Below are 25,806 nucleotides of genomic sequence, written 5' to 3' on the forward strand. Positions count from 1 at the left end.
GCTTCCACGGATTATGTGACCTGGTCATAGAAGGCCACCAGGTTGGTCTGACAGGACCTGCCTCTAATGAACCCATGTTGGTTGCAAGTAACCAAGTGAAGTAACCAAGAATATTGTCAATTACAATCTCATCTTTAAGTCTCAGAGGGTGCATCTACATGAGACGCTGACTGTGCAGTAGCCTAATAATACTGCACAGTAGCACCTAACAGCACAGACAGTGCTAATACACTACTGCGCAGTATTAGGCTACTGTGCAGTAGTGTCATTTAAAAGACATTCGCCAGTGCTACTGTGCAGTTACTCTGGCTACTGCTCATTTATTTAGTACTGGCTAATACAAGTCTCATGTAAACACACCCAGAGTATATACCCCATAGGTATGAATGCCTGTTCATACCTGCTGTGAACACTGGAAATGTGAAACCATCTGAAAACAAAATTTAAATATGTAAGTAGGTGGGCTAAAAAATAAAATATTTTAAAATGGAAGTGTATGTTCTAGAGTGGAATTCTGCCAAAAGGAGTGGATTCTGTGTTAAAGAAATTAAGGAGTAGGTGAAACCCTGACCAGAGTAGTGCAGTTCTGTATGAGCAAATGCAGATTTCAAACCAGTTGGCATTTTGAAATAATGTAAAATAAAATGTCACTGTAAAAGTAAGAACTAAATCAAACAGAAGTTATTGAGAGATAGATCATAAGCTTTCATGAGCCTCAACTCAGTTCAGTAAAGTGAGAAGTAAATAATAAAACGTCGCTGTAAAAGTGAGAACTAAAATACAAGCTAGATGTTATTGAGAGAGAATTACATTTGTGTATATATATAGATCTATCTATATAGATCATAAGCTTTCCTGAGCCCAAACTCACTTTGTTAGGTGCTGTGAAAGGAGAGATACTGCAGTTTATAAAATAAGGAGAGTGATTTTAATACAAAAAGCAGGAAGGGAAGGGAGATTGGCAATTCTGGGAGAGGTAGACAAGCAAGCAATTAACCCACAGGAATAAAGGGGTCAGAAAAGCTAATCCATATAGTGGGATGAAAATCCGTAGTTCCTGTTTAAAATATACTTAAGACAATCCATCTGTGGATATTTTGTTCCACAGTTTAAGTTGTTTTTTTTAAAGTTTTACTGCTAAAGAACAGCCACTCTGAAGTCTGTGATGAAATGTCCAGGAAAGTTAAAGTGTTCTGCTGCAGACCTTTGTGTCTTTCTGGAGCTGATGTCAAATTGGTGTTCATTCATTCTTACACATAGGAGGTCACTCCATCTGTCCTGTGTAGACAACATGCGAGCACTAAGCAGGTGATGATGTATATGACATTGGTAGAGTTGCTGGTGAATGAATGTTGGATATTATATTCTGTGTTGTTTGGTCCAGCAATGATGTGGTCTGTATTAATGAGGGGACACAGCTGGTATCCTGTCTTTTGTACTCAAATCACTCTCCATTTTATATACTGCTCTGTGCATGTCTTTTCACAGCATTTGATGAAGTAAGCTTGGGCTCACAAAAGCTTATGCTATATATATATCTCAGGCTTAGTTAGTCTGTAAGGTGCAAATTTATCTTGCCTTCTGCCAGACTTCAGGCTAGGATAGCTAGCTGTGGTACTTTTCACAATATTTTAAAACAGAAACAACAGAGCTCATAGAATAATATTTAGCTGAGACAATTACTTGAGACAATAAAACAACATCCCCCACAAATAATGACCGCCATATCATGTCAGATAGACAAGTTGTCAATACACACAAATGTTTTTATTATAACTATAATGATGGATACAGGACATATCTATATAAGGGAAAGCCATACAGTTATACCTGAAGTCTCTCCCCCAGGTTCACAGCTTACTGCAGTGCTGCTCAACTTTTTTACAAGTGGAAAAAGCTTAAAATCAGAAATGGCCTGAGGACCGCATAGAAAAGCATTGCTAGAACTTCACATGCTCAGTTAGCTCTCTCAGATCACCAGTTGTCGGTACATGCTCTGGCTAGAGTCATCGCTTTTGCTCAGTTTTGAAACTCAGGAATGACTGTCACTGCCCCTAGTTCCCTCTTACTCTGTTACTAAATTTAGTGGATGTGAAAAAGGGGGCAGGCAGTGATGTTTAATCCCTGGGCTCTGGAGTTATGCAAAAGTGGCTGCTGTGGCAAGAGCCCATGCTAACATACGGTGAGCTCAGACAGGAGCATGGTGTTATGTGATAGTCTGTTCCCATGGGCTTTGCAGGGCACATCTGGCCTGTGGGGATCATAGGCTGAGCACCATTGGCTTATCCTGTCAAAAGGATTCTTTGATGGCATATGTTAAACCCGTTTTCTAATGGAATAAGTTACATAAGCCAGATGACTCTCTTGTTAGCAGAGCTGTATTTACATTAGGGATTTTGCCAATCCATTGTCAGGTCAGGATGCAATGATTATTTTGTGCATGTGCACCAGTGGTTCTCACCCTTTTTAGACTTGGGGCACCCATTGGAAAATGCCAGATCTTAGCTTTCACTCATTTTTGGAGTACAGAAAAATAATAGAGCATTCTTCTGTTGCAAAGAACTCAGAATGACCACAACAAGTCTGGAAGTTTTTGACTCTATGAATTTCTAGACTCTCCAGGTTGATTTTGTGAATCATGTAGGCGTTTATATACCTAACAGTGTTAATATTGTGTGCTACTTCATGGAACCGTGGTTGAGAATCACTGGTATCTACTCTCAAGTGGTATAACAACAACTTATAAGTATCAATCAAGCCTAAAAGTACTTACAGAAATATAGATTATTCCCATGTAGGAATAAGGATGGAGATTCCTCAACCTCCCTGGGTAACCTGTTCCAGTGTTTTACTACCCTCCTACTGAGAAAATTCTTTCTAATATCTAACCTAAACTTCCCTTGCTGCAAGTTGGGCCCACTGCTCCTTGTTCTGTCATCTGCCACCACTGAGAACAGTCTAGTTCCATCCTCTTTCAAACCCCCCTTCAGGTAGTTGAAGGCTGCTAGTAAGTCCCCTCTTGGTCTCCTCTTCTCTAGGCTAAATAAGCCTAGGTCCCTCAGTCTTTTCTCGTAAGTCATGTTCCCCAGCCACCTCAACATTTTTGTCACCCTCTGCTGGACTGTCTCCAGTTTGTCCACATCTCTGTAGTGGGGGACCCAAAACTGAACATTGTACTTCAGATGTGCCTCACTAGTGCTGAATAGAGGGGAATATGCCATTAGCCTTCTTGGCAACAAGGACACACTACTGGCTCATATTCAGCTTATTGTTCACTGTAACCCCCAGGTCTTTTTCTGCAGAGCTGCTGCCCAGCGGTCAGCCCCCAGCCTGTGCTGGTGCATGGGATTGTTTCGTCCTAAGTGCAGGACTTTGCACTTGTCCTTGTTGATCCTCATGAGATTCCTTTTGGTCCAATCCTCCAATTTGTCTACGTCACTCTGATCCTAGCCCTATCTTCCAGTGTATCTACTACTCCCCCCAGCTTGGTGTCATCTGCAAGCTTGCTGAGGGTGCATTACATGCCCCACTCTATGGGGTTGGACCTGATAATTTGTTTAGGTCCCTTCCGACCCTAAGCAATATGATACTATGATTTTCCAGGTCACTGATGAAAACAATGAACAAAATTGGCTCCAGGACCAACCCCTGGGGTATTCCACTTGATACCGGCTGCCAACTAGACATTGAGCCATTGATTACTACTCTTTGAGCCCAATGTTCCAGCCAGCTTTCTATCCACCTTACAGTGCATTCATCCAGCCCATACTCCCTTAGCTTGCCTGTGAGAATATTGTGGGATACTGTATCAAAAGCACTGCTAAAATCAAGGTACACCACATTCACCTGTCTCCCTGCATCCACCAGTGTAAGATGTTCCAGTGTAAGGACAGCTTTATCCTGATGTAATTGTATCCACATTAGGAGTGGTACCAGTATAACTATATCAAGAAATACCACATCCCCTAACCAAAATAATCTAGCTAGTACAAAAACTGTGCACAAACTAGTCTTCAGTTGTGCGTGCACAAGTATCAGAATTTGTTTCCCAGATTGACTTAACTAGAAAGTGCAACAGTTTCATCCTAGTGAATTTGAGCGTGAGAGAGACTAGGTTTTTTGGTCAGAAGTCACTCACTGCAGCCAGATCCGGGGGGTACTGGATAACTGAATATGCTGGTTACCTGAGAGGCATCCTTACCTGTTTGGGTTGCCGCCCCTCCCACTGCATCTGGTGCTCAAGGGCTTTCACTCCCTGCCGTCAGTGTGCCAGTGGACAGGGAGGGGGGCTCCATGCAGGCTGCTTTGCCCAGGGCCATGGCAAATGAGGAAGAAGTGAGACTTGGTGAAACCAGAACTGCCGAGGTAGAACTTGCAGTTTCACTTTCGCTGCGTCGATCGGCAGGTGGTTTAGTTTTTACCGCATGTAGTATCAAACTTAACTGATTTGGGTCAAACCAGTTAATGAAACTTCTGTCTCAAACTCATTCCTGGTTCAAGTTAAATCACAGTCCCCCGCATGCTGGTTAATAGAGCATTCTGGATGGTAAAGTGCTGGATAACACAGCTTTTAGTGTACTGACATATCTTTCTAGTGCTAGGAGAACTAGATATTTAGTATTTATTATTATCTGGAAGGCCTAAAATATAAAAAAAAAAGAGAATTTTTTTAAACCACTAAGTAATAGAGCTAAAAAAATCTTTATAATTGTTCTAGCCCTACAGCTGGCTTTAGGTGGTGTGGGACCAATTAGATTATTAGAGTCATGACTTTTTGCTGGCTATGAATTATTCTTAATCCTTAAATATCCTGAGTCTGTTGGGAAAGTAGTTTCAATTAGATTTCCCCAACACCCTCAGCCCTCAGGGTTATAGTTATAAGATTATGGAGATGCCTGGCTTAGAGCACCTCCATAGTTAAGATAGGGTGAAATTTTGCTCTTAAGGTGAAGTTAAAAACCAAATTAGACAATAAAATGCACAGATAAGGAGGGAAAAGATTAACCTTGCAGTCCTTCTTCACAATTCTTCTGCCATATTTTTCAAAATACTGCTCCTTTTTGAAATATGCTTTTCCTTTTCAATTCTTCACAGCAGTTAGCCTATCACAGCAGAAGCACAGAGTAAGGAAGCTCATAGCAAAAAAAAAAATCCAGACAGAACAACAATCATGTTGTTACTCGCCTTTGCTAATGATAATTTGTTTTTCATTATAGAGGCCTTTGGAACACTGGGTCTTGTAGACCTTCCATGTGGCACGGTCTTCCTGGCTCTGCTGCCTGGCCCAGCTGTCTGCTGGGGTACCTGGCTTATTAGGTAACCTTTGGGACGTAAGGTTATAATAAGGTTTATGCTCTGCTCACTGCTCTCCCTACTAGGGGCTGAGATTTGGTGAGTAAGATCTGGTCTTGCAGTTCATGTTGTATCTGTAATTGGTTTTCTCAGCGATAGTGGCATAGGTTGTGATGCAGAAAAGGAAGTGTATTTGTTGTGCAGTTCAGCAGTTTGCAAGTGTTTGGGGGACTGCTATTTCTCTTGTACATCATGTGAATTGAAGTTGGCAGGAACATTAAGGTTGGCTTGCCCAATGACTTTCTTGAGGTTTAATAAGTGTTTAGGCAGGAAATCCAGTTGTTGAGCAACCCTAAGTTCAAGGTAACTTGAACATTGCTGTGGTTTTCTTAATGACGAGTACGTTTCTATGGCATGTATCATTGTAGCACTTGAGCAGCAGGTATTGTGAGGAGGCTGGATGGATACTTCCCCAGGGAAAGCTGGAAGCCAAGGACTACATAGGGTGTTTTTCCAGTGGATTGCCTGGCCCAACAAATCCCAGAATTCTTCATTTAAAACCCAGAACTGTAGAAAAATCACTGTTCTGGTTACACCTGAAAGCACTTAAAGAAATTATTCTTCCATTATCAATATGTTGTTCCATGATTTTTAGTTAATCAGTGCAAATATTATTAACTAATGAGGACCATCACTATGTGATAAAAAAGTGTTCAAAGCTAGAAGCAGACTTAATGTGGTCAGTGGTAGAAAATAGCTACTAACTCACATCTGCCTCCTCCACCAGTATACCAGCCACTGGTGCATAAGGGGAATAGTCTATTTCTGATATAGACCTATTGCAGATTACTTTCTTATGGAGCAACGGGGGAAGCAGGGCAGGAATTAGGACCTTCTTGGTTATGTTGCCTGTGGCCATGTGCTGAATCTCACAAACTGAGACAGTGGAGCCTGTTAAGAGTAGCACCAAGCACATGCCCCAGTGCTACCCTCAGGTTGTTTTGGGCATGCTTCCTGGCATGTGCTCAGGGATGCTCTTGGCAGGCTACACTTACTTGTTTCCAGGAGTCTGGTATGCACTAACTGGGAGAGCATGAATAAGACATGCCTCTTAAAGCAACATAGTTATGTGTTCCTCAGGTTGGAACTACATTTAATAAAGTTGTTAATAGCTGCCTCAGTCTTTAACTTATTCAGAAGTAAATGAGAATAATTTCTTAGGGAGACTGTACATAGGTCACTTCATGTGTCTTTCAGATAGCCAGGCAACAGAGAAGAAAGAAGAAATGATGGAAATGGAAAAGCACTGCGAGCATGTTCCTAAATGGGAAAGATCAGATGTACAAAGCCAAGATCATGCTAGGAGTAGTCCAGTGTTACCAGAATCTGGCAAATTTACAGCACTGTAAGGGCAGTTTATTTTACAATTTTGCACTTCAAATTTATGATGATGGTAGCTGTTTTGTTTCACTGAGTAGAATTGACTTTTAATTAACCTCTCTCTCTTTCTGTTTTGAGAGCAAGAAAAAAGTTCCTCATAGTAGTTTTGAAACATTTTTGTGTCAAGTTACCAGGGCAGCAGGCAAAGGCAGATAATCTACCGGGTAACTTCCCAGCAAGATAGCTCTGTCTTGCAAGTTATAAGTGGACCCGAGGCTTCCATGCAAGATGAGATATCTGTGGATGCAATGCATGTTTTCATAGATGAAAATGGTAAGTGTTTGAAGCTGTAACTTTTAGACTATGAGGAGAGAATTTTAAAGAGATCTTGGAGTCTCTAAAAAGGTATATCTTTTTATTTTACTGAAAAGAACATTTTCCGTGTCCATCAATTGGAAGGTGGCTCAGTGGTCAAATACCAGATTTAAAATAACTAAAGTGTTCTAAATGCAGTAGAGTTATCTCAGACCTGTAATCTTCTGACACACAGAGTACAGTTTAACATATTTTAAAGAGGACTAAAGACAAGACTAGTCTGCTTCTCTTGGAGGTTGCAAGATCTGAGAGCTCTTTTCTTGTGAGTAGAGATTTGCTTGAACAAAATGTTCCCAACCCTTGCTGTCAGGGCTTTCAGCTGAATGTGAATAGGTGATAGCTTAGGTGCCAGCAGCCTCCCATCACATAGGGTACCCGTCTCTCAGAACCATAATTCTCTTCATAATATGTAATGGAAAAAACACTTTCCAGTACCTGAAAAGTACTGACCTTGGTGTAAGGGAGCTCCAGATGAGCAGCTTGTGAAGTAGTTACTCAATAGTTACCGTTACAGGCCCTTACCACTAATGTAACGAGGTAATCAGTCCCAGGTGCCGACTTTGTGGAGGGAGCACAAAAACAGCCAGAACTGCAGCAGTGGCTGATCACGCTGCTGTGATCAGCAGCTGGTGATGCCCTGGGCATCATGTGGTTACCCCAGGTGGAGAAGCTGTCTGGCTACGCCTTTGGTTTTAGTAGCCCAGAAGCTGTTGTTTCAACACCTGTTTTACAGGCATTGGCCCAGTGGGTCTGCATAATAGCAGCCCAAGAATTCTTTCCTCCTTTAAGGAGGAATCTCCTGCAATCTCCTTCCAAGACACATGGAGGAAGCTCCTATGTAGTTGGCTTTTCCGGTTCCTAAGGTCCTGTCTTTCTCCCTTTTGCATTATATTCTCTATGATGCCATGGGAGGACAGCTGTAAGGAAGCCAGGGTAGTAGCATGGCCTGTAAGTTAGTGAATCATGCTTATCGCTTGCCTAATTAATGTATATTATTGGAGGTGGGGAAGAGAATGGAGAAGGAGTAGAATATGGCCACCTTAGTTCTATTCTCTGCTGTGTTGTCTCTGTCATCTAACACCTTTACTGAGGGTAAAAATGTACACAAATCAAATATTTCCACTTACACCAGCACGTTCTTAGGCTTGCTTTGCACACTTACAAATGACTGTGCAGTCATTAAGGGAGTATCGGATAAAGCATTTTGTGTCCAATTTTGGGTAGGATTCTACTTCTCCTTTCTCACAGAACTCTTTTATACTGGCCATGAAAAAAGAACCAGAATTTTGCCTTAAAATTTGTATATGTTGGTGATTTTGTTTTGGGCCTTCCATTATTTGTTTAACATTCCTTTTTTTGGGGAGCTTTAAAACAAGCTTATGTTGCCAATCACAAATATAAAAAAGTAGTGAAAGTGTTTGTTTTATGGATATAGGGCTTTTTTGATTTAAAACCAGATTGCAACTAAATGTTATGTACACACAAATAATCACATCCTCTAACTGATGTTTTTGTGTTTTAAAGGGGAAATTAAATCCTGTTATTTAAAGGCTGGCAGTCAGAAAGAAGGACATTTTCGACATCAGACATCAAATTGTGATTGCATTTCAAATGCTCAGTAAGTAAATGCTTATTTTTAGACATGTTAGATTTTTCAATGCTGGAGGATATGAAGCTGATTGTAGCTGTAAGAGAGACATGTGAAGAGGATGAGTGTAGGATAAATGTGTTAATCTGTTTTAGATATGTGAAATCATGCCATCTTTATGTTCAAAGAAACCAGGGTTGGGGGAGTGACCACACTGTATGGTAAGTATGTGGAAAAGAAAATACTAACTGCTGTATGCTTTCACTGTCAGCCAAAGGAATATTTGGAGCTATAAATGTGCTTGTAATTAAAACAAAGTGAAATAGATCTGGATGGTAAAGGAGGCCATCCTTTGTCTTAATCCTGTTGCCTCTCAGTCATTGTCCACTGACCTCTTATTATTTTTACTATCCTGTTATACGAGAGCAAGTGATCATGCTTTACTGGGTGCAAATCCTGCCTGAAGTCCATATAACAATAATTTTATGACTTTTCAGAAGCAACTCAACAGTATTTTTTTTCCTCAAAGGTGCTTTTAGAATGGTCCCACATCCTAATTGTATTGTCTCTGTTTTCCATTCCTCTCCCATCCCTTTGGTGTTATAATCCATCTAAGGTTTGTTGGGTTTTATTTAACTGCTCAGAAAGGTGTTTTTAATGAGTATACTGAAGGGTATGGTCTCACATCTTTTACAGCACTTGGAGGATTTTTATAAAGGCTGTGGGTGGGAGGGATATTTTTCCTGACAAACTAGGAATTTTGTTTAGTTGTATATTTAAACTAATGTAGTGAAACGATTCCATTGACCTAACCCCATTCCTAGCATGGGCATACAGACATCTTTGCAAAATGTCCCCTGAATATCCAACACTAGACCTGGTTATTTTGTTCAGTGGCCAAACCAAAAGATCAAAAAGCAAAGTAAAGTTAGGGACAGCCCCATGGGCCAGATGAGTAGTGCAGGGCCAGTCCATGGGTCAAATCCATTGAACAGAGTTGGTCCACAGGCCAATTAGTGGAAAATTAGTGCTGTCTTTGGGAGAACAATATAAATGAAATGTTGACATTGACTTGGAATTAAATATTTCATTTCATTTTAGTGTTACCTAAATCTCTTGTACCTTTTTTTAAAATTTAGGTCAGTTTTGAAAGGAAAGGTCAATGTTTTAGAAATGTTGATGTGAAACCCCATGTTTTGATATTTTCTCCCCCTATTTTTAATCCACAAATATTAATCAAATATTTGACCAAATTTCATTACTTCTTTTGGTCTCCCTGACACTTTTGAGAAATTCTCAAAAACATTTACTTTTTTGTTTTAAGAGTGTTGCAATTCTCAGAAAAAATGCAGCTTTGATACTGCTTTCTTTAGTGAATGCTCACTTACCAGGCCACTGGATTTTGTCTCAGGATACTGGTCTCACATGTTTTTAAGTTTCCTTTGGTTTAAGTAGGTTGCAGTCCACTTTTTGTTCCTTGGTCCCTTCAGTGCTTTTTGGGGGAAAGCATCCTCTGCTTCCTGCAGCACAGAAATGGGGCCAGCTATTCTAGGCCCCAGGAGCAGTGCTGACCTTCCCCATCTCCCTAATAGCTTCTTTCCAAGAACTCTACTTTGTAAGCATTCTGGGTTTACAGTTTAATTTTTCAGGGGTATATATGTGAATCAGACAGATAACACAGATTTTGCAGAGTTATCTAGACAAGTACTTTTTATTGAGGTAGGGCCTAAGTTTTAGTTATGTGTTTCAACTATAGCCCCTGACTGTCTTCTGGTATACAGTAGCTCCTCTGAGCAATGCACAGACAGACAGTGGAGAGTTTATTAAGTTTCTCTCTTTGCTTTGCTTTATACAAACTATAGACTAATTACTGATAGCAATAGTAATAAAATGGAGGCCTCATAATAAGAGATGCACAGGGCTCTGTATAAGGCATAGCTCAAAGAGTGTAGTTTACGTTGGACAAAAAATCAGTGCAAGGTCTAGTAGTAATACTTCTGATGGAGTTGATTACTGAGCAGAAAAACGCAGAAAATATTCCTAATTAAGTTTTTAACAAGAGATCTTTTTCGAGAAGGGTAGGAGAGGCACCCTTTTTGGAGGGTAGGAGAGGCACTTTTCCAAGTGTTGGGCAGCATGAAGGAAGATGTAGAATTTGCGTGATAAATAAGAAGAAAATACTGGGAAGAGTGGGCTGTGGTATAATTTATTTGCTCCAGGGACATTCTGTAACAGCTTGCAGAAAATTTCTCTATCCACCCTGGTCAGAGAAGCTGTTAGAGCTGCCTGGTCTAGCAACACAAACACTACAAGAAGGAATGCAGTGGTAGTAGCATGGAACAGAAGGGGGTATTATATTTAACATCTCAAATAGTAAGTATTCTGTCCCCAAATAGTACTAAAAATTGTACTTAAAGGAACAACAATGACACGTAGAACCTTTACAACTGTCTTTTTTAATGCCAGTCTGGGGATGTGATACCACTTCTAGTACACACACACACATGCATACACACAGACTGTATTAGACTTGCCAGTTTCAAAAGGACACAATGATTGCAGGCAAAAAAGCCCTTTTCATGACTCCTAACTTATATATTCTTATTATGAAAGACAAAAAATATCAATTAGAATAACAACACATAAGTAGTAAACAATGGTTACTTCAGTTACAATCTCTTCTGTATGTCTGTCTGTGGAGAGCTCTCAGCAAAGACTATGCCTTTGAGAGTGGGCCCTCCTTTGATGGCCCACTCTAAAAGCATAGTTAATCAAAACTCCAAAATCCCAGGAAAGAACAAATGACTGGCTGAAGGCAGAGGTTCAAGTTGAGGTGAAGTCAAACTCCCTGATGTATCAAGGTCAGGTGTGGTCTCTATGCCAGGAGTATGCAGTCTAACCAACTAGGATTGAAGGTTTCCTTCTTGGTGTTGTGGTGGCTTTGTTTTCTTCAGTGTCTTGTTGCTGCTGTTTGTTTGCTTGTCAAGGTCAGGTGAACAGGCAGAGTTAATTAAAATGTGTAAGAATATGCAAGAGAAAGAGGAGGATTTTGTACTTTTTCCATAGGCTTACTGAAAGCAGAAAATGTCTCTCTCTGAAGGTTAGCTTATTTCAAATATTGGCTGCTGCCATCTTGGAATGGTGTCTGTAGTATCTTCACCTTATTCAGTCTGTTGATATATATGTAGCAGGGTTGCAATTTTCCCACTGGTTTCCATTTTTATCTTTGTGACAGGAAGTTCTAAGACCATATTTAAAGACAGTCTTTTAATTCTTTTTTTTTTTTTTTTTTGCTTAATTTTACAAGACGGTCACAGCAGGGCTCCACTGAAATTGAGATTCTGGTCCAAGCTCTTCTATTTGCAAAGCCTTTCCATTCTTAAAATAGTCTTTACACTGCCCCCCACTGTGCAGGGGGGCTCTGCCCAGAGGCCCCAGTCAGAATTTCTAAGACCATATTTAAAGACTCTTTTAAAATTTTTTTTTTTTTTTTTTTTTGCTTAATTTTACAAGACGGTCACAGCAGGGCTCCACTGAAATTGAGATTCTGGTCCAAGCTCTTCTATTTGCAAAGCCTTTCCATTCTTAAAATAGTCTTTACATTTAATTTATTCTTAGAGTGTCTAAACTTAAATGGTAGTTCAGTAAATTATTGGCTTTCCTTCTTAACAATCCTTTAACAAGTGATTCCAGTTTCCTTGGGTATGAGTTATCTATATATAGCCAAATTAATATATGTATTTTATACTCATCACTTGCTAACTTAGTGGTCTTCAACCTATGGACCATGGGCCCGATCTGGTACATGGAGCTCTGTTATTGGTGCATAGGGCACTCCACAGGTGCCACAGAAATTAATTCTGTCACTGCTTCTGCACTATCAAATTTTCAGGCCCATGGGCAGTTCCATGGGTTAGACGACATAGCTCTAGACGTCAGATCAGGCCTGCAGGCTGTAAGTTGAATATCACTGGTTTAGTAAGATAATAAGTCATGGGTACACAATACTTGTATTCATTTGGCTGCATGGGCTGGGCCTGTGGACCAACTCTGTTCAATGGATCTGACCCATGGACTGGCCCTGCACTACTCATCTGGCCCATGGGGCTGGATGGACTGAGTACCACTATGTTAACTGGTTATAACAAGGGCATTCTATTCTATATTTGTTCATAAAACATCTCTCTATTCAGAAAACAATGGTGTTAGTCAGTAATTATAGGAACTACTTACATTTATTTGCAAATAAACCTCAAGAGAACCTTATATTTTACTGAGAATTTGAAGGACAACCAATGTTTTTACTTGCAAAAGGAAACGTATTAGAAGTGTCCAGTATCTTCTGTAAACACTTTCCAACCATATATGTTCACCTGAAAATTTGAAGGATATTTATAAAGGAGTTTGGAGCATTTATAAAAGAAATAATTTTCAGGAAGGAAGTTGCTATTATCTTTGTGTGGATCTGAAGTAAAAGATTTTCTCTGTGAAGAGGAAGGTAGAGAAGCCCACTTTGTGACACAGAAGCTGGACAGCTCTGTGCTAAGTGTTTGGGGGCCGAATGTCCTTTGGGCTGTACCAGTGCCCATGGTCCACACCAGGAAGAGCCACAGCCCCTGCATGCTGAGCGAGTACCCCCACTGCAGCTGTGCTCAGAAGTCCCTCCCACTGCTGCACCATGAATCCATGCTTCCCCTCCCTCCCTTGCTGCACTGGACACCTATGCCCTCCCATACTGCTGCAATGCTTGCTGGTGTACCGTCTCCTGCTCCTACCTCTCCACTGTGCTACTACTCTCCCACAGCCCTCTGCCCTCATTGCACCATACACATATACTATCCTGTTGCACAGCAGGGCCTCAAGTTCACTCTGAGCTCCTCTGGCTGGGTCTCACTGCATTACCCTGCCTTCTGGATCAGTAGCAGGCAGAGAAAGCTGGAGACGGGAAGGGGAGCCTGGAGATTCTGGTTGCTGTTGCAGCCAGTGATGGGGGGAGCAGTGGACAGGCAGGAGCGGGGGAGAGTAGGGGGGTACAATAACCCCTGACAGATGGATGGCCCTGACTTAGCACGTTGTTTTGCTAATACTTTATAAGCATTACTTCTCTCTGAAATTACTGCTGGTTAGAAATGTTTCAGGAAAAAAGGCTTCTCAGGCAATTCTGATTTGCCAGAACTGAAAATGGGTATATTTTGTTAATATACTAGTTAAGGTGTTTTCAACTCCAAGGTGCAATTTCTAATCAAAACCAGGAAGATAGCAATTCACCTTAGGAGAGCCTACAGTTTAGGAATTGGGGAACTCATCTGAGATTTGGGAAATTCAGGTTCACGTCCCTGAATCAAGCAGAGCAGAGACTTGAATCTGGGTTTCTTATATCCCTGGGGAGTGCCTTAACTCTTGGGATCTTTGTTATTTGGAGTTACTGTTTCTTACCATCTCTTGTTTTTTTCCCTTTAAATTTCAGACAGTCATAGCTTCATCATATTGTACAATGGAAAAAGATATTTACATTTCAAAAAAATTAACAGCATGGGAGAACTAGCCCTGATCATTTCTATTTGAAATATTCTGCATGAAAGTGTTCTAGTATTCCTTTACCTGACCAGGTTTCTTTCTGAACCATTATTATCCTTAGAAGCCTCTCCCCACCCTTCAAAGAAATAAAGGGCATGTCTGTACCAAACTGGTATTTGGCTTAAGTCCTAGATGTTCTTTCTTTGAGAAGACACTTTTGATTGTTTGCCTTTTGACCAACTGGTTCCTAGTTACAGCCTACTATTTGCAGTGTGCTTACGATTTATAACTGGTAATTAAAACTCCAATCAAATATTCTATACATAGCATAAGTTGTAATCATTATCATTTGTATAGTCTTAAAACATAGGTCAAAAGAAAATAATATTCAGTGTAAAAAAATAGATGTTACAAAGCTGCATTCCAGATTCAGTGAAAACACAGTGGGAGGTAATAAAGATGGTTTTATGGTTAAGGAGGTGTCATTCTCATTGACACTTTCAGTGTCTGTCACTGGTTGACAGGAAGCAGATGCTTCCTAGGAATTTCCTTAATTACTTTAAATGTTTCATTTCATTAAATAACTAAATTAGTTTTGATAAGCAGCCAAAAACATGAGCATGCGAGCTCTCTTTTTTCCTAAGTGTCAGATGTATGAAATTGTAAGTATCTCATAAAATGAGATAAAGGGAAAGCAATCTTTTAATAAGCTACAGCTACAATAACTAGTAATTTTATTAACCATTTTTGCATCAATAGTGAGGTCTACCCTGTATGGTGTAGGAGGTCTGCAAGATATGGAGCAGTGTTGGTATGTGAACTACAGAATAATCAGATGCTTTGTGTATATTTGCAGCACCAAGGTAACATATCTGCAAACATATTTAATTATTTGCCTAAACTACGCTCTATTTACATATGAGGATTCTTGCTTAGAGTTTGAGTGGCCCTCTAATGTAAAAAGAAAAGTGTGTCAATATTTGTTACCTTCTAGTAACACTGCTTTTCTGAATATGTCTCTGAAATATTGCCCTACAAGAGCCCTGTCTTTTTAAATGTCTAAGCATGGAAAAGATTGATCATCTGCTATGTGGACATTTTATACCTCCTGGTTTCACATCAATCTGAAGCTGAAGTCAATTAATGCAAGCTACTGCACTTTTTTCAAGTTACAAGTGCTGAAGTGACATACTGTCTGAACCTATAGTCCAGAGAAGCTGAATACTTGATTACCCTTTGTTTATCTGTGACCTACTAGAGTGATGGCCATTTCAGAATTATATGATAGGCTTCAAAGGCCTATGACCATTTCACTCAGTACTACACCTCACATTCAGAAAGGTTAGAAAAAAGTGACTTTAGATCAATTTAAGATTGCTGATATATAAAACACAATTGACTATTTTGAAAATTTCAGTGTAATTTTGCTATTCCTGAATTCTTTGTTGATAAATTTTAATGCTATTAAAAAATTAAAACATTAATATTTGGAGGAAACTTGAATGTGAGTTACAGTATCAAAGTGTGATCACATTAAATATTTGGCTGCCTTTATAGGATAGTCTCAGAAACAATAAGAAGATGTTCTAAGTTTTCCTCATTTTCCATCTTGCCATTTCAAAATTATTTTGCTGCTTTTGGTAAAAATTTAAGTGAGAAATTTAGTCTCACAGATATTCCCAAACTAGTGGAGGAGCCATCCAATTCTGGTATTGTTCATAGAGGTGCTTTCACTGTAAAATTCAACTACCTTCTACCATAGATTTTGATGGTGTCAATCCTGAGGCACTATTTCTTTCTTAATTACAGGGTTTTGCTGGGATATTGAGTAAATTTTGTGTTTGGATGCAAGTAATTGTACAGTATTTGCTTAGACATAATTTAGAAATGAAATATTACATTTTCCTGTCCTATTTTCTTCTGGAGCATCCGTATATAAATTCTTATATATGTTTGTTCCTGTTTCAGGTATTCAGGTAACCATGTTGCAAATACTGTATTTGGCTGGCAGATGTGAGCTAATTTGCTGTCTTTAGTTTATTTTCTTTGTTGATATATTTAAACTATTTTGAATGGAATAGAACCAGTGGGGAATACTGAACAACAAATAATCCAAGCGGGGTACTGTATAACACACATGGGTTGATTTATATTGGTATACAGTGGATACCTTTTTAAATGGTTTGTTTTTCCCAGCTAGCTGCTAATCATGACATAACCTTTTTGGTATAAGAGTGTGTGATTAACTTGTTCAGATATTGTAATTTCATTATTATTATTTGTATTATAATAGCCATTGAGATCAGGAGTCCATTGTACCATACAAAAGTATAGCAAGCAATAGTTTCTGGCTAAAGGAGCTAACACTCTAGCTAGATGAGTTGCAAAAGGTCAGAGAAAGGGGTACAGCATATGAGCAGAAGACTAAGAATTAAAAGGTAGAGAAGTCAAGTGTCTTGCCCAAAGCTGCATAGAAAATCTGTGGTAGAGTAAAGGGCAGAAATTGTTTCTCTTTGGTCCCCCTTCAGTACCTAAGCCCTGTCTTTCCTCCTTTAGTGACACTTGGGTGATTATTTAAGCCCTTTATGGGAATAAATGTAGGGATGAGCTAGTTTGTTCAATTCTTCTTATAATGTTATTAAAAAAACAAGAGAAATGAGTCCTCCCATTCACTGTGTGGAAGCTGGTGGCCAGTAACTGAACTTCTTTGTTTAGTATCTTAGATGGGGCCCAGCTACTAAGCCTAAGCTGTCAAGAAGCCTCATCATAGTGCAGGGGCAAAATACAACCTGCAGGCCAGACCCAACCCTCCAGGCCATTCTATCTGGACTGTGGGGCCCCTAAAAAAAATTAGAAAATTAATTATTATCTTCCTGGGGCTGTCTGTCAAAGATGACAATGTGCCAGCAGCAGCAGGACCCAGGAAGAGCTAGCAGCAGGACCCAGCAGCAAGGTCCACCTGACCTCACCTTACCCCCAGTCCCCAGACAAAAGCTTCTGCCTAGAAGAGGCTTCTGGCTTGGTGACCCTGGGGCTGTTCCCTCCATCCAAGAGTAGAGACTCAGGAAATAATTGGGTGGAGATGGCGGGGAAGATCACTGGTGCAGCAGGAGCCAGCCCGGCCCACCGGAATCTTGTGGTTCCCAGCTGGCTTAGCCATGCAGCCGGGAACTGTGTACTACCGGAGTGGTGGGCAGGTGTGGGGGGTATGGCAGGTGCGTGGTTGGGAGGTGCAGCGGGTGGTCAGGCAGGCGATGGAGAGTGGTGGGTGGGTGGGCAGGCAGGGGGAGCAGTGGGCAGGTGGGAGGGCAGGGGAGGGAGCAGCAGTGGCAGGCAGGGAAATTAGAGAAGCAGCAGGGGAAAGGCAGTGGCAGCAAGTGTGATGGGAAAGTGGCAGTGAGTGTGAGTGCGGTGCCCCAGGGCCAGCCACAGCAGGAGTTGGGCTGGCTTCTGCTGCATTCTGCTGTTGTAGTTGGGAACCATGAGCTCCTGGGAGGTGCCAGGCTGCACCGGGTCAGCTCCATGCTGTGCAGCACAGATTTTGGCATTGCACCTGGAAACTGTGCAGCACAGCATGGAGCTGGCCCGGTGCAGATGGGCAACTCCCAGCAGTGCGCAGTTCTCAGTTGCAATGCCAGGACTGCAGAATGCAGCAGGAGTCCTGGTGTTGCAGCAGGGAGCCATGCTGGGCACCTCCCAGCACCATGCAGTTCCCAGGAGCATGGCACTGAGCCGACCCAGCCAGGTCCATCCCTTCCAGGCACTATACGGTTCCTGGCTACAACACCAGGACCTATGCAGCATGGCATGGAACCATCTGGACCAGCCCTGCAACACATGGTTCCCAGCTGTAATGCCAGGACCTACACAGAGCCAGCCCAGCCCAAAGGCACACTAGTGCCAGGAGCAAGGGGGAGTCCCACTCCATCAGGCTGGGCCGACTCACAAGGTTCCTAGTGGTCTAGCAGGGAGCTGCACATGGAGAAACAGTCAAAGTCCTGTGAGGCCCACATTGCAGCCAGGAACTACATGGTGCCCTTCCCCATGCTGTGCGTGCGCGCGCGCGCACACACACACACACACACACACACACACACACACACACACACACACACACAATCTCCATAGCCACACACACCTCTCCACATACCCCTGCAATGTACAAGAGTAAGATTTTGCTTTGAACTAGTATTCAATCATCTCTATATACACAACAAAACACACACAAATTAGGACAAAAGTATTTTTTGAAATAAAATATGTTATTCTAGATGTCTGTTTTTTAGTATATAATTTACAGTATTTTTGGTTTGAAGATGGTAACCCCCCTCCCAAAAGGAGTACTTCTGGGGCAAGGGGAGGGATGTCTGGTGGCAAAGGTCAGGGGCAAGGGGCCAGACTTCCAGTCTGACGATGGCAACCAGGGGGCAGCACCTCTTGAGGGGCAGGGCTATCCTTGCAGTGCTCAACAGCTCACCAAAGCTCGTTAAGCAGCCCTCGAGCTGAAATAATTGCCCACCCCTGTCATAGTGTATAATATAAAACTAATTACTGTTCATGCTCAGTTTAAATTCACCTGTTTAATTTGCTTGGTCTGTTTTCAGGATAAACTCTTTCAATAGCATCAGTTGGGTCTATGGGTTAAAAAGAACCAATTGGAGCAAAAACAATGACTCTGTAGCAAGTACTAAGAAAAAAAAATACTCTGCCAGTGTAGCTTTTAAATGTTGTAAAATTCCAGTTCTTGGCCTCGGGCTCATGAGAAAGCTTCAGCTCAGTGACTTAAGTTATTTGATTCACATTCAACTCCATAAATAAAGCAGCTGCTGAGTACTTTGTACTGTAGGAAAGCATCTATCTGAACACCTTAGTGCTAACATTCATCTTCTGAATAAGCACATTAATACTTCACGGCCTTCACCCTTGGAAAATTCCCCAAGCCCCCTACAGATGTACCTTTTGCACTTCAAACTTATGTTGAAATGGTAGCATACACTGTTTTTGATCTATTCATTACTAAACGATACCACATCACTAAAGCAGCTTTTTTTTTTCTTTAGCAAGGTGACTTAAATGACAGGGACAGCCTCCAGCTCTAGTAGCAGCAAGCTGCTGATTCTTAATATCTAATGAAAAAATCTCATTTTGCCATGTAACTTGCTTATACAGTTACTCAAAAACACAGATTTTTAATTGTATGCCATAAATATATGTGGTATTTCAGGGTTTTTGAGGAGGAAACCCAGAGACCCAAACCTACCTGATTTACAGGGTGGAGGGACAGGTTGATTTTTCAGATCAGTTTTTTCCTTCTAATTTCCCTTTAAATGTAATACTTCATGAATGATTTTTTTTCACTTAAAAATCTTGTTGCCCTGTTACTTGCAGTTTTTGTCTTACTTTTAAGTCAGATTTTTCTAAATCAAATGGTAGAGCACCAGTATGAAGTGCAACCTTTTTTTGCCATCTCTCTGGCATCCATGCAAGGGGCTAAGTACAGACAGTCAGAAGTCTGAGGCTGAATTGATTCAGTCTTTCCAGGTTAGTCTAAACTGCAGAAATTAAACTGAGATATAACTGGACATGGATTTACTTTTGATTCAGGAAAAGCAGCCACATGCCTGCAGTGGCTCAGGCCAGAAGTCACAGGACACTAGAGCATGGCTCTCTGGCATATATCTTCCTCTTCCTGCTGCCCCTGAGGTCTCTGGGATTTGTATTCCACAATCACAGCCAGCAGTAAGTTTGAATGGGGAAACAGGTGTTTAACACCCATTCCTTGGCCCCAGATCCCAGCCAGGGTTTGCCGGGGGGGCAGTCCCTGCCTCCCCCTCTTTGACCCCCACTAGCTTTCTCTGCTGGAGTAGACATCCCAGCCCAACCCAGGGCCGGAAAGCATGCTGGGGGACTGTGATTTAACTTGAACCAGGAAGAAGTTTGAGATAGAAGGTTAATAAACTGGTTTGACCCAAATCAGTTAAGTCTGGTACTACATTCATCCAATTTTATCTTAAACCGGTTTCAACCATTTTGAAACTGGCGTATGTGCACTGAACTCCTGTTCTGTTACAGGTTTGAAACACTTTCTGATCACTTAAACCAGTTTATGTGTAACTTCTGTCCCTAAGGAAAAGTCTGTGGAACACAGTATAATCTATATTTCCATTTAGAATCCCATTCTAGATTTGTGGGTGCTTCAGCATCCTTTCTTTTCGTTTTGAAAAGGAGTTATGAGAAGACAGAAGTGAGAGCATTGCCACAGGAGGGCAGCAAAACTCTGTGTAAATGCAAAGGTCTTTGCAGAGCTGTAGTTTTTAGTGCTTAGTCAGGAAGAACTACAGTAAAGCTGCTCTTTTCTGATGGAGATATTTTGAAATAAGTTCTCTTGAGATAAGGGAACACCAAATGTTTTTAATATATTTCTATTTCCAGAACAATATCTACAAAATACCTCCTTTAATTAAAAAAAGAAAGGCCAGCTAAGCAAGATTTTCATGTTTTGTGTTTTTTCCCCTTTAAGATATTCCTTTTTTTAAAAATTGTAAGTGTATATTAACCTATATTAGCAAACCAAGACTATGATTAGTAACAGATAAGGTTGAAGCCAGACATACCCTATCCCCACAAATCTTAAAAGCAGAAGATAAAGGGAAAGATTTCTGTGTTTCTTTCTGCCCTCATGCTGTCCACAGTGCTCTTGTTAACACACCCCAGCACTCCATAAAACTTTTCTTTCCATACCTGACAGCCAGGTTCGTTACACTTGCACTTCAATGCAAAGCCTTAACAGTGACCTCATATGGTTTATAGTGATGACAGTATATCGACAGTACGTCTAAACACTTCATGTTCAATGCATTTGGAAAGCTATTTTGCTTCGGTGCTTCTGATGATTCTGGAAAGGGTTTATGGTTTTTCTCTTCCATGCTTTCAATTTTAGCCTCCTTGAAAGTGATTAGCAACATTTTACATGTAGGAAATTTTTTACCATCAAAATAAAATTATGTTGGTTCAGATCACAGCATATATGTGCAACTATCATTCAAAACTTAAACACGTATTAGACTAATGCTACTTACGTATGAACACACAACTATTTTTCAACATAATCTCCTTCATTATTGGCCTTTTCCTAATAGTCAACATGTTCTGAGATCGTACAAATGTCAGTCAGAAATAATGCTTCATAACTTTTAGTTCCTATGTAAGCCGTGGACATGGAGGGTGTTCATCTTGACTTCATGCATCCAGGAGCCACAGAAAACTCAGAGGTCAGTATGTCAGTTCTGAAGACACTGAAACCTTGCATGCAAACAGCCCATGTCAAGAGCCATATCTGAGGTGCTGCTTTTGCACAGCCATGCTCACCCACACACCACAGAGGCAATCCTATTGTTTGGATGAACTGTGCTGCCCCATCCTCCATGCATCCAGGAGGAATGAAGGACAAAGTATGAGGGCAACGTTTTTGGGATGACAGTTATGGATTGATGGAGTCTGTGTGACAGTGGCTGCTCAATTGGGACAAGGACTTTTACAATGTCAGGATACATGCTACTGTTCTTCAGTGAAAAAAGGCTGTTGATGGAGACTAAGCTGGAAAATAGCTGTGTGTTTAGGGATGTTGTGCAAGTTTAATATTTGGCTGAGAAATAAAAGGAGGCATTACTTTGTGACTGCTTCATGTATAATTGATGTTAAAAACTGACATGTCTTTTGGCAACAGTGTTGCTTGCAAACTGTTGCTTGCAAAGTTTCAGGTCCTAAAATGTTGTAGAGGTACAAGGAAAAGGCAAAAAAGGGGGTGAGGGGAAAGTGATTTTTTTCCATGACTGTTTGTACATTTTCCAGAACTTCAACTACATAATATTATGACAATTAAGATTAATTTAAATGAGTTTTTAAAACTTCAGTAGTAACCATTGATTTCAAAACACACATATACACCTTCCTTCAAAACTCTGCTTTTACCCCCAAATGTGTTTTCTGCTTTGAGAATCTGAAACTGCCTATTTAAAGAGTTTACCTGATTTCATGAATGCTTTCTTATCTAAAAAATTAAAAATGTAAAAAGGGAACTTAGACAGCAAAACATAAGGTCTTTTTGAAAAATTATTTCTAGTCTAAGCTGCTATAGATAGTATGGGAAGAGAAATTTTAAAATATCAGTTTTAAGTTGAGACTATCTCCTTCAAAATTATAATTAGTGAGCTTCCAGAAAAAGAGCCAAGATGGTGTTCTGAGCTTCCCAGGATTTTTCTTCTGATGCCCTGATTAGTTTGATATGTAATTAGCGGATCTTCCCAGTGCTCTACTTTCAATCCATATTTCATTTTGCCTCCTAATTTTTAAGAAGAAAGTTTTGTCTTCTAATGTCATAATATATTACATGTAAACTATCCATGTTGGGGCAGGCAGACAGGAGGTGGCAGTCCTCAAAGAAACAGCTACAATGCTGCTGGTGTAACTAGGTTCTCATCAGGGATATGGGTTTTCCGTTTGCTGCAGAAAAATGCAGATTTTCTCTTTTAATGGAGTAAAATGTGGGAAATGGTGGGTTTCCCCTTGCAGGCTAGCAGATTTCCAGCCTGCAAAGGGCTGCTTGGGGCTGCAGGGAACAGGAGGCGAGTGATCAGGGGAGGGGGGGGCTGTGGGTCAGGAGTGAGGGGCACTGGCAAGGCTGGGGGGCTGTGGCTTGGGAGGGAGGGGCAGTGGTATGGACATAGTGCTGACATATTAGGGCTGCTCAGTGACACAAAGTAGCAAGGGGGACAGCCACAACTGGACCCACATCCTGGTGAGCAAAAAGGGCAGGGGGAGCTCTGATTTTTCCATGATAAAAAATGCAAAATCAAATGCCAAGGTATTTAGTATTTATTTTATTGTAATGATTGAGGCACTGGTAGGCTTCCACATTGCTTTAAAATTGTAAATATATCATCAATAAATAGTTGTTTTCTATTGATGCCAATTTAGTGTTTCATTTTAATTGTGGAAAAACATGGATTTTAGCAGTTTTAATCATGTTTAATTAAACATGGATTTTAGGGGTTTTAATTGTGGGAAAAAATGGATTTTAGGGGTTTTAATCTTAATCACAAGAATTTGTGATTTTTAAACAGAGAAAACCAGGACCCTGGGTACTCACATGGGCTGGGCAGCATGGCACCCTTAGAGAGATCTTATGGCAATGGTTGAGAATCACTGGTATAGGCGGAAGACAGCAGGAGCAAGGATGGTGGTATTGTAGTGGGAATCTGTGCAGAGGCTGATTTAGGACTTTGAATCTTTTCCTATCCTAAATGTAGAGGGTTGTATTATTACAGTGAATTGACAGAGCTTCTCACAGAGAACAAAAGTCAAGAAATTCAAAATTAAGATTATCAAGAATATAGATTAGTAGTTCTCATCCCTTTTAGACTTGAGGCACCTCTCCTTAAACCTAGGCACCCCTCAGAAAATGCCAGCTCTTAATTTTCCCTTGGTTTTTTTTTGACTTTGGAAAAATAATAGAGCAGTTGCAAAGAACCTAGAAAGATCAAAACAGGTCAAAATGTTTTAATGTTATGGATTCTTATTTGAAATCTGTGGCTATGTCCATACAAGTGAGCATGTGTCTGTTGTGGCATCTCAAAGCAGTTTGAGACACTGTAGGAGGCATGTCACTAATGAAAAAATGTTCCCTGCACTGCAGATATGCAGCACAGAGTCTAAGTTTGATACCAGGAAATCCCAGAATTGAAAGAAAACAAGCCAGAAAAAAGCAGCGCCTCTGAAGCAACTGGAGACTGGGTCCTCCAAAGAGATGCTCTAGCACCTGGCCAGAGCATCTCTATGCCTGCTGCATGCCCCTGCTGCTCCAGCATGCTGCCTCAGTGTGCTGGAAGAAATAGAAACTGGGCACGGCTGGCAGCAATGGCTTGGAGTTGGGAGGGACCCAGGTTCTGTCCCTAGTAAGCAGGGACATGTGGGTAGTGGGAACCGTCTGGGGGGGGGGGTTGTGTGAGATGAGCCCCCCACCTACTCCACCCCCCCCATGGTGCCCAGGGCTCATGGCCCACTGCAGGCAGAGTTCCCCAGCAGTGAATGGTGCCACCAGAGACCTGGGGACTACATATGGTACATGGAGCTGACCCAATTTGCTGGTGCACACCTTCAGACAGGACCAGGCTGGCTCCTCGTGCCACTTCAGGTTCCTGGCACTGCGGGCAAGAGCTATGTGCTATTGGACCAGGCCAGCTCCTGCACAAATCTGAAGCACAAATCTTTGGCACAAATTTGTGCCGCTGCTACTTGAGCTGCTGCAAGCACATATACCTGCATGTGTGGACGCACCCTGTGGTTTTATCTTGTGAATCATGTTTGCACACCTAACAGTGCTAGCATTGAATAGCATCCCAAGGTACACTCGAAAGAATTTCAAGGCAGCCCAGGTGCCTCTACACCCTGGTTAAAAATCACTGGTAGACCTACAACTGTATTACTATCAGAGGATACTGATACAAGATGTTACAAGGCAAGTGCTATGTCTGCAGGAATGCAAGTGTAGCAAAACTCTGCTTTTAACATTGCTTCATTCAAGACAAAAGTCGGGGTAATTTAAACTAACTTGTATCATTCCAGGTTTGTGTTTAAAGACCTTGCACAATTTTAAATATCAGTTGGTTGTTCCGAAATATATAAATATCATCCCTTTTGTTGCCCCCCTGTTACTGGATTAGTGAAGTCGTGCCTTGTGTCTGCTAATCAAAATGTGGTTTTGGCTAAAATATTTTAGTAGGATCAATTTATATGATATTTTATTAAACTCATAATAATCCTAACGCTAAAACAGGAAACATTGTGTGCACAATGTATCCAATTAATAACTTATTAGACATATTCCTGTTGCCAGGTTGTTTGCATTATTCGTTATCATCATAACATTATTTAGTGCTTCCTGTCTTTTCCAGTACAAACCCCCTTTCTCATACATAGTTTAAAAGAAAGGCCAACTCAGAAATCAATAAAAATAATTTTTAATTACATTTATAATTATATGAAGTACCCTTGTAGTGAGTTACCTCAAATTCTAACATAATAAAGGGCTTAGTCCATCTGTCTGTCTGTCTGTCAGCCCATAACGCTCTTGGAGCACTCTGATTCATTGTTTCAGTAACCAGTATAGTGCTCCAAGAGCGTTATGGATAGGAGGCGGTGGTGGTAGCACAACAGAGCACTGCCATGGTGGCAGGCATGAAGGGGATGGAGCATGGGAGTGAGGCTAGCACTGCTGGCCTCAATACCCCCACAGCCCTCCCGGCCTTGCTCCCTGCTGCTGTAATGGCATGGACAGAGTGGGAGAGCACTGCTGGCCTTGTTCCCTCTCTTCCCTCCGGCCCTGCTCCTTGGAGGAGGTGGCGTGGGGTGCTGGTGGAGAGGGACAGAGGGGATGGCAGGGCAAGCTTCTCCTCCCCCCCACCTTGCTCCTGGGAAGTGGTGGTGGCATGCAGTGGGGGTTAGAGTTGGGGTTAGGGTTAGCAAGCTTCCCACCCCTCTGTCCCTGCCCACCCCTCCCTTTCCCCCCTGCCCCCCTTCATTCTTGATGGGCAATTAGCTAGTACCTTCATAAGGGGACTTAATAACTATTAGAAAATGGGTTGGCATGAGCTATG

The 25,806-nt window shown here is 41.3% G+C and overlaps 1 protein-coding gene across 1 annotated transcript in view; it reads left to right on the forward strand.

Moving 5' to 3' along the window:
• Positions 1–25,806, forward strand: part of PCNX2 (pecanex homolog 2 (Drosophila)) — a 258,890-nt gene that overhangs the window by 30,927 nt on the left and 202,157 nt on the right. The window contains 5 exon segments of the mRNA XM_019549852.1: positions 6,550–6,697; positions 6,860–7,005; positions 8,572–8,665; positions 15,411–15,460; positions 15,463–15,493. Of these exon segments, the coding sequence (XP_019405397.1) occupies positions 6,550–6,697; positions 6,860–7,005; positions 8,572–8,665; positions 15,411–15,460; positions 15,463–15,493 (469 nt within the window).

This window comes from Crocodylus porosus, unplaced genomic scaffold (assembly GCF_001723895.1).
Source record: "Crocodylus porosus isolate Cpor-Errol unplaced genomic scaffold, CroPor_comp1, whole genome shotgun sequence".
NCBI classification, from domain to species: Eukaryota; Metazoa; Chordata; order Crocodylia; family Crocodylidae; genus Crocodylus; species Crocodylus porosus.